The sequence below is a fragment of the Emys orbicularis genome, chromosome 17 (genome assembly GCF_028017835.1).
Source record: "Emys orbicularis isolate rEmyOrb1 chromosome 17, rEmyOrb1.hap1, whole genome shotgun sequence".
Classification (NCBI taxonomy): Eukaryota; Metazoa; Chordata; order Testudines; family Emydidae; genus Emys; species Emys orbicularis.
The window spans coordinates 1,567,690-1,581,324 of record NC_088699.1 but is presented as its reverse complement, the minus strand read 5'-3'; the positions used below and the strand labels follow the sequence as shown (position 1 = coordinate 1,581,324).

Below are 13,635 nucleotides of genomic sequence, written 5' to 3'. Positions count from 1 at the left end.
GGGGCATCCCAGGGGGCAGAGGCTGAGGGAGCTGTAGTCACCTCCAAGCTCCTGCAGCTAGGCCAGGCCTCTGCAGAACAGCCCAGGGAGTTCTGTGGCCAGGCAGGTACCCAGCACCTTCAGGAAGGCGCAATGTTGCCCTCTCTAGGGACTTTGCTGTACTCCCAGGCCTTCCCCACGCAGGGCCAGCATCTCTGCAGGAGCCCAGGGTGCGAAGGGCCCTGTGGGGGGAGTGGAGGGAGGCTGGAGAGGGAGGCAGCAGGACCGAAGCCAGTGAGGCAAGCGGGTGGAACGAGAATGCAGCGCTGCCCCAGGCTGCTCAGCCCCGGGGGCGCTGGGGAGGGGACGGTGCTCTCTCTGGCCTCCCTCAGAAGAGCGGGCGGCGGCTGCTCACTGGCAGACGGGGGGGTTTCTCTCGCCCCCAGCAGCTCAGCCACCCCTTCCCCAGGGGCTGCCTCACCTGGGACCTTGGCGTGGGGCAGGGCTGAGCCCCCAGATTACAGATGCCAGGGCAGCCTGAGTCCTGCGTGCTCACCAAGCAGTGCTAGCCAGGTGCTTTGCAAAGGGCCTCGCAACCTCACTCCAGCCCGACTTCCTGTCACAGCTCGCTCCGGGGTGGCTAGGCGACAAGCCCGTGGCCCGAGGTTGGGGCTGTGACACACAGGCAGGAAGGCTGGTATTGTCTCCACTACAGCTGCCAGGGAGGTCTCCAGGCCAGAGCCTGCTTGCTGGATCCACTGCCGCCTGCTACTGGACACCCAACCCAGGACCTTAGGACTAAACTGTGCCAAGGGGAGCCTGCTGGTGGGATCTGTGCAAGGAGCTGGGGCAGGCGACGTTCGCCCGTTGACTTTTCCTCAAACCGTGCTGTGTTTGAAACGTTTGTTCTGATGAACCTGCTGAACTCTGCCATTGAGCGGCTGCGGCGTCAGGGGAGAGCTGACCAGTGAAAGGGACAGTCAGCGCCAAACCGGACACCCCGTGCCCTCCCCTGGCACCCTGCTGATGGAAGGACTTGCCCCCACCATCTCCCCTGGACGCTGCTGGTGCCAGCTGCTGCTTCTCAGAGATGTGTCCCCTGACTGCAGGAACTGCTCTGGGACCTGACTGTACTGAGTGTTGACAGCATGATCCACCGTGGACACGTGAATGAGCAGCCAGACGCAAGGACCTGCTGGAGGCAGCTCCCGCCCTCACAGGCTCTGGGGTCCTGCTTCCCTCAGGACTGCTGGCTGCTCCCTGTTGCCGGGTGCTGGCTTTGCTCCATCCCTGCCCTTTGGCTCCGGGGTGACTCTCTGGTCGTTTGCTTCACCTGGTGCCCAAGAGGCTGGGCAGAGCCTGGGCCCCGCCCCTTAGCTGGGGTTGTGTTGCTTTGTTAAGTGTTTTCTTAATAAGTTTTTCCTACCAAATGCTTCTCTGGGCTGCCTCGTTCTGTTCTGTTCCCAGCTGGGGTGGGAATCGGGGCTCAGGTGCCTGCAGCCCGAGCTGGGCCCGGCCGCAGCTCCAACCCTGGGAAACGCTGCCGAGTTTGGGGGTGGAATGGAGCCGGGCCCCCTTTCCCAGCCGGACCAGGAGGCTCCCCAGAGAGGCCATCAAGGGACCATGGTGCCCAGCCAGCCTGCCCTCCTGCACAGCCCAGAGCAGAGCATCTGCCCCAGCGTCCTGCAGCCAGCCCAGAATTCCTGCTTGCGCCACAGCGGTGAATAGTCCATTACACATACACCCTTCTCCCTACTGGGGAGCCTGTCACCCCCCCCTCCCAGCGCTGTTCTCCCCATGGGGGGAGCCTGTCACCCCTCCAGTGCTGTACTCCACCATGCAGCAGAAACACCCACCACAGCCCTGGCTTCGAGTCCCAGGGCTGCCCTTTACCGCAGCACCTCTGCCCCTAAGGGACCCTCGCTGGTGCCCCAGGATGGGCCTGGAGTCAGGGTGAAAACTCCCCCAGGCTGCACGCCTTAGAGCAGCCACTAGCCCCAGAGCCACGTCCCTCATCATCCTCAACCCTCCCCAGGCTGGGCCAGCACCTGACTGCCCACTCCCCCGTCTGACCCTAAGGAGCGGAGTTTGCCAGCCCCAGGCTGGGCCCATCCAGACCAAAAGAAGGAGCCGAGACCTCACGTGTTAATGTCACTTTATTGCTCATTTGGTCTTGAGTATAGAAAAGGACGGGACAAAAGGCCCGTGTACAAATCAGAAGAATATACAAACTGGGCGGGGGCAGGGAGACCTGGATCCAGGCACTGGATACGCCCCCTCCCCCCGCGCTTTGGTCGCAGCTGCTGCAGCTTTGTCCCTGATGGCTGCCAGGGTGCAGGGCAGCCGGGGCCAGACTCTGGCCTGGGATTCCTGGCCCTAGCCAAGCCCTTCGGTGCCCGGGGAGCCCGTTCGGTGCCCGAGTTCCTGCACAGCTGGAAAGGGGAGGCAGGGTCAGTGTCCTGAGTCGCTGCTAGCCAGAGGCACCCGAGCTGGGCATGGACATTTGGCATTGGGAGCACTTGGACCCGAGGCCCCTTGGAGGAGCAGCCGGTCAGGCTAAAGGCACAGCTGGTTGGAGGCCAGGAGCAGGCACCGTGGGGTGGCCACCTCGGCCTGGTGTGCAAAGGAGAAAAGACTAAGGCAGGGAAAAGAGCTTCACATTATCCTGCAGGCCAGAGGGGATGGGGTGGGACCCCGCCCTGGGCCCAGCCCCTACGGCGCTGGTGGCCCTGCCTGGACAGAGCAAGGAAGGCCCCAGGCAGGGCTCCGGGCATGGCGGCACCTGGTTCTTGTGCCCCATTAACCCAGGAGTGCGGGGAGGATCTGCCCGCTCAGTGCAGCCCGGCCGGCCCGAGGGTCAGAGCTCAGTGTGCTCTCAGGTTGGGGAGCCTGTCACCTCCCCCCCCCAGCGCTGTTCTCCCACAGGGGAGCCTGTCACCCCTCCAGTGCTGTACTCCACCATGCAGCAGAAACACCCACCACAGTGCAGCACCTGTCCCCATTGGCCACCAGGGCAGAGACCTAACCGCTCACCCCCCCAGTGTCATTGGCCCCTGCACTGCCCCCAACGGGCTTGAGCATAAAGCTCTCAGCCCCACCCCTGCCGGAGCATGGCAGAGCCCTGCTGCCCAGCGGGGCCCAGCAAGGCAGCTGCTGCCCCTCCCTGGCACAGCAAAGCAGGTGACTGGGAGTTTTTGTCTTCATCACAAGCTCCTGGGCCAGGACTGAGCCTCCGGGGAGCAGAGGAGAGGGGGCCTCCCACCAGAGCTGTTGGGGGTACGGGAAGACGCCCTAGCACAGGGACACGGCCCTTTGGTACAAGGAGCACAGCGCGGGGAGAGCAGCCCAGCCCCCAGCCCCGCTTCACTGCCCTGCCTGCATGCTCTGCGGCCTAGAGCCCTGCTCTGCCTGGGCACCAGCCATGGGAGGGGGCAGCTCTCTCACTGCAGCCGAGTAAGGGAGGAGAGAGGGAGGGAGGAGGGGGAGCCCACCCCTGGGAAAGCCCAATTGGGGTTTAACAAACCACTCCTGTGTCCTCATGCTTCCAGCAGAGAGCCACCCCCCCCCCCGAGAAACAGCAGCATGGTTCCCACCTGGGATCCCACAGAGTAGAGGGTGGGGAGGGATGGATACATCCCAGGGGCTCAGTCTAGGGCCAGCCAGGCCCCAGATCCATGCTCCCTCCCACCAGCGACTGGGGAAGGGTGGGGGGGAGTCTCTGGGGCCAGGCTCCTCTGCAATCGCCCAGGGCAGGAATTCTCCCGTAAGACAGCTGGGCCTGGCCTGGGTCAGGCAGGACACCTGGGCCATCCCTGAGTACAGCGAGGGTGCGGGGGCTGGGTCTCCTCCTCCTCAGGTGGTTGCTTTGGTTTCGGCTCAGCTAGGTGGGGCCCAGGAGCGTGTTTGGGAGCCAGGCCCAGCTGCAGTCAGAGCTGGGAGAGGAGCTGCCCCAACCAGGGCTCTGCAGCAAGAGGCAGGCGCCAGGCCCAGGCTCTGGGCAGGGTTTGCTGGGCCAGGGTGTAGAGATTCCTGCAGAGGCCGCAGAAGATCAAACCCTTCTGCTGCTCCCGTTACACCCAGCAGGGAACCGGCCACTGGCCAAAGCTGTGCCCATGGGCAGCTCCGTCCTGGGTGGTGGCCGCAGCTGAAGTTCTGCTCCTCTAAAGGAAGGCAGCGCCCAGCTGCTGGGACAAGCCTACTTGGGTAAGATCTGTTCCTACTGCCCACCACCCATCCTACCAAGGGTCGAGCCAGGCAGGACAGGCTTGCAGGCACTGACAGCCCCTCCTGGCTGAGGTGCAGCCCGTGCCCAATGGACATGACAGCCCTGGACAACTGAGGGGCCCCAGTGCTTTTGCAGCAGGCTGGGCCGCGCTCTCGAGCCGGAGTTCAGGCTGGTGAGCAAAGCCGGGGGGATCCCAGCTGAAGGCAGCTGCGAAAGCCGATTTTCATGAGGCACAAAGCGGAGCTGCAGTTGCTTCAACAGCAAACGTCTGTGTCCCTCGCAGAGCCCTTGGCTCCCCCGGGCCTGGCGCCATTGGGAAGCTGGGCTCCGAGGGGGCCTGAGCAGAGGCAGCCTAGGCCTGGGGGCAGTGCAGGAAGATTTAAGCAGTGGGCCTAGAGCTGGGTTATTGTGCTCATACTGGGTCCAGCTGCAGCAGGGAGGTTGGGGGGGAAGACTGTCATGGCCCTCCTTGAGTCCCAGGGAGGGGAGCGACTGGCTCCTGAGGTAGGAGGCAGGTTCACATTTTCCTTGTGCTGGGAGGCACCAGCCCCTGCTGGGCACTTGGTGGCTGTGCCAGGTAAGGCAGGGGCATGGTACAGACTGCATTGTATCTGGGCACGGCTCCTGGCAGCCCTCCAGGGAGCAGCTATGACAGGACGCGAGAGGGGATGGATGCCGAGGGCCAGTAAGTGGGGTTTGATCACAGCCCCACCCCATCACCTTACTATTCGCACCAAGCCATAGCCCAGCTGTAAACAGCAACACCCCTGCGGCATATTACTCCCAGCCCCACAACAGCACCACTCGTGTGGGACCCCCAGCTAGGGGCTTGGCCTCCCCTCGCTGTTTGGCTGGTCTGGTCTGGTCTGTCCCCATGAAGTGGGGGGAGGCGGAAGATCTCCATCACTGCACATTTTCAGGGAAAAAATTTCCCACTCCCCAAATGCTACAGCGAGTCCATCTGAGGAGGGACCCACAGGATCTGCAGACCTGGCAGCCACCCGGCCTCTTTGGCTCTAGCTGCGGTGGGCGACCCTGGGGGTCTCGGGCCACCCCATTAGGTGGGCGAATAGCGCTCTATGCTCCGGTCGCCATGAAGCAGTGGGCCTGGACCCAGCATCTCAGCCGCCTTCTCCTGGCTCAGCCCCAGGTGCTCGGCTGTGAACCGGGCCAGCGGGTACAGGCTCTCCAGGCCCTTGGGGTCACTGAGGAAGTGTGAGGTGTGCGACAGCAGCTCGGCCGCTTTCTCCTGCTTGAGGCCCAGCTGGTCGGCCGTGAGCCGCGCCATGGCGAAGACGCTCTCAGGGAAGTCCAGCTTGGCCTTGCCGTCGGGCCCGGCCACGTGCATCTTCATGTGGCTGATGAGGTTGCGCTGCTGGGCGAACTTGCCGCCGCACACCTGGCACTCGTAGGGCTTCTCGCCCGAGTGGATGCGCATGTGCTCGGTGAGCCGGTACTGCCGGGTGAAGCGCATGCCGCAGGCGTCGCAGGCGAAGGGCTTGAGGCCCAGGTGGCTGCGCATGTGCCGCGTCATGGTGCCGCGCTGCGTGAACTTCTTGCCGCAGATGGTGCAGGGGTAGGGCCGTGTGAGCCAGTGCGTCTTCTCGTGCTGCCGCAGCGTGGCCGGGTCCTTGTAGGCCTTGTCGCAGGAGGAGCAGCGGTAGGGCCGGATGATGTCGCCCAGGCTCTGGCCACCTTTGTCCAGGAAGGGGCCGGCCTGCTCCGAGGCCGCCTTGTGGTACAGCTCCTCCTCGGTGTGGGCCTCCACGTGGGCATTGAGCTGCTCCGAGCTGGGGAAGCCCTTGCCGCACGGGATGCACACGTACAGGTTGTCCCCCAGGCTCTCGGGCTCGTAGGCCAGGTGGCTGCAGTAGGGGCCCAGGGTGCCCCCGGGGGATGGGCCCTCGCTGCTGCCCGTGTCCTCGCTGGTGCTGTTGTCGTTCTCCAGCTCGTTGCTCTCGATGCTGGGGTAGCGGGACTGCGGGGGCGACTCGGCCTTCTCCTCCCGCTCAGGCTCTTTCTCCGCCTCACACTCCTCCAGGTAGCTGCCCGGGGGCTCGTGCTTCATCCAGCGGTACAGGAAGTCGCGGCCTTCGGCCCGGGCAAGGGGCTCGGCACAGGGCGGGCTGCCACGGAAGCGCTCCGCGGGGTGGATCACGCCTTCGCCCACCTGGGGAGGGTCTTTGTAGGCGGAGCTGTGGTTGGCCAGCAGGGAAGCGCTGCCCGGGGGGCTGTCGTGTCCAGGGGGCAGCAAGGGCTCCCTGCTGTCCCCCGGGTGGAGTCTGTCTGTGGGCAGCAGCTGGGAGGAAGGGCTGGTGGGGCTCTTTTTGGAGAGGTCCAGGCCACAGGGGGGAGAGCAGTGCCTCTCGGGTGGGCAGAGCCCAGGCTGGTGCAGGGCGGTGCCCTGGGAGGCAGAGGCATAGAGCTCCCCGCACTGGGTGCTGTGGGGCTCGCCAGGCTGCATGTCCACAGGCCGGGGGGCAGCCGAGTAGCAGGTCTGGATGACGGGGGTGGCGGCCCGCAGCCCCCTGGCCATCTTGCCGTAGGGGCTGTAGCCGCCTCGCAGGTGGCAGTACTTGCCCGTCCGCTTCAGCTTCTTCTTGCACAGAGCCACCAGGGCCGGCACCTGCAGGTAGCTGGCGGCCGCCAGCACGGCGCCCAGGCCCTGCTCGCCCGGCTCGCACTCGCCCAGGCGGCCGGTGTAGATGAAGTCCAGCACCAGGCGGAAGACGCCCGGGCTCACCATCTCGTGGTCCAGGTTGAGCAGGTTGTCGTGCACCACCAGCGACTTCAGGTAGACGCTGCTGGCCGCCAGGATGTTCTTGTGCGCGCGGAACAGCGCGTTCTGCACCACGATGATCACGTCGCACAGGAAGCCCTTGGCCCGCTGCGTGTTGAGCTGCAGGAGCAGCTGTCTGGAGTGGCTCGGCATCTCCATGGCCTCCAGCATGGGGCTCCCCCCGCCACCTGCAAGACACACACGGTGAGGGGCGCCAGGCTGGCGGCCGGCCCGGCCCAGCGCGCGGCCTAATTTAGGCAAAACATCCCCGCCCCGCTGCCCGCTGCGCAAGGGCCTTGGAATGCGGCGGCGGGCGCTGCCCGGGGAGGGAGCCGGGCCCCGCCGTCCGACCTGCCGCCCCCCGGGGAGCCCCCAGCCGGAGCAGCGGGGACCTCGGGCCGCCGGCCCACACGCGCCTGCCCCCAGCGCCCAGCGAGGCGGCAGGAGGCCGGCTCCCAGCGCCAGGACCTGCGCCGAGTCGGCGGCCGCCCCAGCTAGCGCCCGGCCTCGCTGCGCCCTTCGCGGCTCCCGGCGGCTGCTGGGTCTCGGCTGCGGGTGGGAGTCGAGGCAGTTGCGCTCTCGGAGCTGCGCCTAGACGGGGCGAGGGCGCCGCGCCGCCGGCCGCAGCGGGAAGCCCCAGCCCCGGGATGCGGCGCTGCCAGGGCCCAGCCGCTACCTGGGGAGGAGCGGGCGAGTCCTGCCGGGGAGCCGGGGCTGCGCCGCCTCCTCTGCGCACTGGCTGCTGCGCTGCCTTGTGCCACCCCTTATATCGGGGCTTCTCTGCGCGGCCGGGCGGGGGAGGGGAGGGGGCAAAGCCCCTGCCGGCGCTGGGAGAAGGTGACATCACTGCCTCCGCTTCCAGCGCCGCCTGCGAGCCCAGCCCCACCTGAGCGGGGGGCGGAGGGGCCAGGCCACCTGCGGCTCCCCGGCCGGGACACCTCTGCCCCCGTCCTGCCCCCTCCCGCCTTAGGCGCACCCGCTGCTGCCTGCGGCCGCCGGCCCCTCCCCAGCGCCCGGGGGGAGGGGGAAGCCCCGCTCCGCTTCTGATCCCAAACTCGACGAGCGGGGCCCGGGCTCCAGGGCCAGCCCCGGGAGCCAGGGGTGCTTGGGGGGCCCGGAGCCCCTCGCCTTCCGGCCCTGCTTTCTCCTGCCTCCCTGGCGCGCCCTAATTCTAACCGCCGCTGGCGATTTTCGCACCAGGAGGCCCCAAAGCCAGCGAAGGAGCCGGGCCGGGCTTCCCCGACTCGCCCCTGCCCGGGCTGGCTTGCTGGGGAGAACAAGCGGCCCCCAGAGGAGCGGGGCCCCTTTCCCCGGGCCCAGGCCGGGACAGGCCGCACTGCGAGGGGGCCACTCGAGAGAGCCAGGGCAAGGGAGGGGAAGGCGCTGCTGGCCGGGTCGGCCTGGCCTGGGCCGGGATGGCCGGAGCCCTAGACACGGGCCGGGTCCGCAGCGAGCGGGGCCCGGCTGGCGCAGTTGCTGTGGCGGGGAGAGCGAGGCGGCGGCTCCCCTGGGAGGCGAAGGAGCTGTGGGTGCGCCAGGGCCAACTGGGCTCGAGCAGTGCGAGCCCGAGGGCGGGCGGGGAAGGGCCGGGCTGGAGCCGAGACCCGCCGGGGGAGCCAAACTTCGCCATTTTACAGCATCTTTGGGCAGAGGCGCTGGACGGATGTTTCATGGGGCGCTGAGAGCCACGAAACCCTCTGCACGATGGAAACCACTTCAAATGCAGCAACCCCGCAGCCCTGGGTCCAGCCCCTCTGTCCTTGGGCCTGCAGCGGAGCCGGGGAGGAGGCAAAGGGGCTGGAGAAGAGAGACCGGCCTAGGGGCCAGTCCCCGCCCGCTGGCAGCCCCGGCCCGACTCAGCCCCGGCGGGACCCGCTCTCTGCCCGCGGGGATCGGTCCCCTCCTGCAGCCCCGCGTGGGGAAGTCCCAGGCCGGCTCTGCTGGTCGCCAGCGGGACTCCCGTCCATGGGCTTGTCGGGGAGCCGCGAGCACCGAGGGCAGGGCCCGGCCCCCACCTGGGCGAGAACCCCTGGGGGACCTGCCGGCTCTGGGGTCAGGAGGCCCAGCGCTGGCTCCGCGGGACCTCGCCCTCAACTCCGCTCCCGGGATCTGGCTGCGGCGCCTGCAGGGCGCTGGAACAGTGTGGATAGCGGGGTGCTGAGAGCCAGGGAACCAAACTGTAACCCTGGTTCTGATGGAGCCACCTCAAGCCGGGGGGTGGCAGCGCCCCCAGCACCTCGGGCCGCTTTGCCACCCCCCGCAGGGACCGACCCTTCCTCCTCTGCTCTCGGAGCCAGGCGCCCCGCGAGCGGCCCGGCCCCAGGGCTGCGCTCCTTGTTCCCTGCAAAGCGCCCGCTGCCTCGGGCGGCTCCGGCTCAGCCCCCCGGCGCCCCCTGCCCGGCTTTATGCGGTCGCATCCCGGGAGCGACCCAGCCGTGCCCCCGGGCCGCCCCTTCCCCGGTTCCGTGCTGCACTACAGGATGAGTGGGGGGCCCCGGCCAGGTGAGCGCCCGCCCTGCTCCCAGGGGCACGGGCAGAAGCCCCCGGCACAGGCGCCCTCCCGCCCCGGCCCGCCCCGCGGTACCTGGGGGCTCCGTCGCTTCCGCCAGCCAGCCGAGGTCTCTGCGGACTCTCATGTCCCCTGAGCAGCAGCCTCAGCCCCTGGGTCCCCGCCGTGCGCTCCCCGCCGCCAGCCGGCGCCTCCGGCCCATGCCAGCTCCACGGGCTGTGCTGCCAAGGCGCTGCCTCCCTCGGCGCTCGCTGCGCCCTGCGTGCCAGGCCCCGCGGCCGCTCCGGGGCGCAGCGCAGGAGGCAGCATGTGCCGCCGGCGCACGGCTAGGCGCAAAGGTAAAGCCCGGGCTGCGAACTCCCACTGACCCCGGCCTGAACTCCGCTCAGCGCCAGCGCCTGTTAAAGGGACAGCAGCTGATTTCCTCCTCCCCTCGGCTCCCCGGGCGGGGCCGGGCGAGCGGGCCCCAGCAGCAGGGGGAGGAGCGGGGTCCTGGACGGCTCCCCACGGAGCTGGCCCGGGGACCCCTGCCCGCGGCGGGAAGGAAAAGCCCCGCTTGTCTCCGGGACCGGCCTGCCCGGATCCCGCCTCCTAAGCGTCCGCCCGGCGCGGGAATTTAACCCGCTTCGTCTGCCTGCGGGGTGGGGGGCGGCCCCGGGCCGCTGGGCTGGGAGGGGCCCGTTGGGAAGGTGAAAGTATCAGCGCCAGGTCCGCGCACGGCTCCCCGGCGGCCCCTTCCCCTCCGGCCCCGACTCCCGCAGAGGGAGAGCGCCCAAGCGAGCCCCGGAGCCCGGCTCCCGTCCTGGATGCCTGGGTGAGTCTATCGGGGGCCGGGAAGCCGCGCGTTCCCCCCGGTTTCCTGCTCCCGCCGCGGGGCGCTTCCAGCTGCGGATAAACTGAGCTAGCCCCGCACAGGATGGGCCCGAAGGGCGCCGGGGAGCGGGTCCCGCGGGGGGACGGGGACGGGAACGGGGCTGGGCTCCCCCTTTAGTCTCGGATGTGGCTCCCGGCGGTCTATCGCTCTGGGGACCCGCCCCCCCCCGACTGCTGGCTGCTCCCCGTTGCCGGGTGCTGGCTTTGCTCCATCCCTGCCCTTTGGCTCCGGGGTGACTCTCTGGTCGTTTGCTTCACCTGGTGCCCAAGAGGCTGGGCAGAGCCTGGGCCCCGCCCCTTAGCTGGGGTTGTGTTGCTTTGTTAAGTGTTTTCTTAAGAAGTTTTTCCTACCAAATGCTTCTCTGGGCTGCCTCGTTCTGTTCTGTTCCCAGCTGGGGTGGGAATCGGGGCTCAGGTGCCTGCAGCCCGAGCTGGGCCCGGCCGCAGCTCCAACCCTGGGAAACGCTGCCGAGTTTGGGGGTGGAATGGAGCCGGGCCCCCTTTCCCAGCCGGACCAGGAGGCTCCCCAGAGAGGCCATCAAGGGACCATGGTGCCCAGCCAGCCTGCCCTCCTGCACAGCCCAGAGCAGAGCATCTGCCCCAGCGTCCTGCAGCCAGCCCAGAATTCCTGCTTGCGCCACAGCGGTGAATAGTCCATTACACATACACCCTTCTCCCTACTGGGGAGCCTGTCACCCCCCCCTCCCAGCGCTGTTCTCCCCATGGGGGGAGCCTGTCACCCCTCCAGTGCTGTACTCCACCATGCAGCAGAAACACCCACCACAGCCCTGGCTTCGAGTCCCAGGGCTGCCCTTTACCGCAGCACCTCTGCCCCTAAGGGACCCTCGCTGGTGCCCCAGGATGGGCCTGGAGTCAGGGTGAAAACTCCCCCAGGCTGCACGCCTTAGAGCAGCCACTAGCCCCAGAGCCACGTCCCTCATCATCCTCAACCCTCCCCAGGCTGGGCCAGCACCTGACTGCCCACTCCCCCGTCTGACCCTAAGGAGCGGAGTTTGCCAGCCCCAGGCTGGGCCCATCCAGACCAAAAGAAGGAGCCGAGACCTCACGTGTTAATGTCACTTTATTGCTCATTTGGTCTTGAGTATAGAAAAGGACGGGACAAAAGGCCCGTGTACAAATCAGAAGAATATACAAACTGGGCGGGGGCAGGGAGACCTGGATCCAGGCACTGGATACGCCCCCTCCCCCCGCACTTTGGTCGCAGCTGCTGCAGCTTTGTCCCTGATGGCTGCCAGGGTGCAGGGCAGCTGGGGCCGGACTCTGGCCTGGGATTCCTGGCCCTAGCCAAGCCCTTCGGTGCCCGGGGAGCCCGTTCGGTGCCCGAGTTCCTGCACAGCTGGAAAGGGGAGGCAGGGTCAGTGTCCTGAGTCGCTGCTAGCCAGAGGCACCCGAGCTGGGCATGGACATTTGGCATTGGGAGCACTTGGACCCGAGGCCCCTTGGAGGAGCAGCCGGTCAGGCTAAAGGCACAGCTGGTTGGAGGCCAGGAGCAGGCACCGTGGGGTGGCCACCTCGGCCTGGTGTGCAAAGGAGAAAAGACTAAGGCAGGGAAAAGAGCTTCACATTATCCTGCAGGCCAGAGGGGGGTGGGATGGGACCCCGCCCTGGGCCCAGCCCCTACGGCGCTGGTGGCCCTGCCTGGACAGAGCAAGGAAGGCCCCAGGCAGGGCTCCGGGCATGGCAGCACCTGGTTCTTGTGCCCCATTAACCCAGGAGTGCGGGGAGGATCTGCCCGCTCAGTGCAGCCCGGCCGGCCTGAGGGTCAGAGCTCAGTGTGCTCTCAGGTTGGGGAGCCTGTCACCCCCCCCCCAGCGCTGTTCTCCCACAGGGGAGCCTGTCACCCCTCCAGTGCTGTACTCCACCATGCAGCAGAAACACCCACCACAGTGCAGCACCTGTCCCCATTGGCCACCAGGGCAGAGACCTAACCGCTCACCCCCCCAGTGTCATTGGCCCCTGCACTGCCCCCAACGGGCTTGAGCATAAAGCTCTCAGCCCCACCCCTGCCGGAGCATGGCAGAGCCCTGCTGCCCAGCGGGGCCCAGCAAGGCAGCTGCTGCCTCTCCCTGGCACAGCAAAGCAGGTGACTGGGAGTTTTTGTCTTCGTCACAAGCTCCTGGGCCAGGACTGAGCCTCCGGGGAGCAGAGGAGAGGGGGCCTCCCACCAGAGCTGTTGGGGGTACGGGAAGACGCCCTAGCACAGGGACACGGCCCTTTGGTACAAGGAGCACAGCGCGGGGAGAGCAGCCCAGCCCCCAGCCCCGCTTCACTGCCCTGCCTGCATGCTCTGCGGCCTAGAGCCCTGCTCTGCCTGGGCACCAGCCATGGGAGGGGGCAGCTCTCCCACTGCAGCCGAGTAAGGGAGGAGAGAGGGAGGGAGGAGGGGGAGCCCACCCCTGGGAAAGCCCAATTGGGGTTTAACAAACCGCTCCTGTGTCCTCATGCTTCCAGCAGAGAGCCCCCCCCCCCCCCCCGAGAAACAGCAGCATGGTTCCCACCTGGGATCCCACAGAGTAGAGGGTGGGGAGGGATGGATGCATCCCAGGGGCTCAGTCTAGGGCCAGCCAGGCCCCAGATCCATGCTCTCTCCCACCAGCGACTGGGGAAGGGTGGGGGGGAGTCTCTGGGGCCAGGCTCCTCTGCAATCCCCCAGGGCAGGAATTCTCCCGTAAGACAGCTGGGCCTGGCCTGGGTCAGGCAGGACACCTGGGCCATCCCTGAGTACAGCGAGGGTGCGGGGGCTGGGTCTCCTCCTCCTCAGGTGGTTGCTTTGGTTTCGGCTCAGCTAGGTGGGGCCCAGGAGCGTGTTTGGGAGCCAGGCCCAGCTGCAGTCAGAGCTGGGAGAGGAGCTGCCCCAACCAGGGCTCTGCAGCAAGAGGCAGGCGCCAGGCCCAGGCTCTGGGCAGGGTTTGCTGGGCCAGGGTGTAGAGATTCCTGCAGAGGCCTCAGAAGATCAAACCCTTCTGCTGCTCCCGTTACACCAGGTTGAGAGTGAGCAGCTGGAGAGAGCTGCTGCCCGGTGCCCTTTGCCAGGGGCTCACCCCACCCCCTCTTTGGCGCTTCTGGCTTTTCCCCATTGGATGGAGGATGGAGAAAGCATTCGGCCACTGCACATTTTCAGGGAGAAAAGTTACCACTCCCCAAATGCTACAGAGAGTCCATCTGGGGAGGGGGAGGTGGGCTCTGGAGACCCCATGGCCACGTGGGCTCTTTGGCTGTGGCTGGAGTGGGCAGCCCTGGGATGCCCCA

At 67.4% G+C, this 13,635-nt stretch overlaps 1 protein-coding gene across 1 annotated transcript; it reads right to left on the bottom strand.

The window, feature by feature from the left end:
* Positions 1–5,261: 5,261 nt before the first annotated feature.
* Positions 5,262–9,619, bottom strand: LOC135891003 (hypermethylated in cancer 1 protein-like). The gene is made up of 2 exons (XM_065418491.1): positions 9,568–9,619; positions 5,262–7,171 (listed from the first exon to the last, which is right to left on the bottom strand). Exons 1-2 carry the CDS (start codon positions 9,617–9,619, stop codon positions 5,262–5,264), a joined length of 1,962 nt encoding a protein of 653 aa, XP_065274563.1.
* Positions 9,620–13,635: the final 4,016 nt, after the last annotated feature.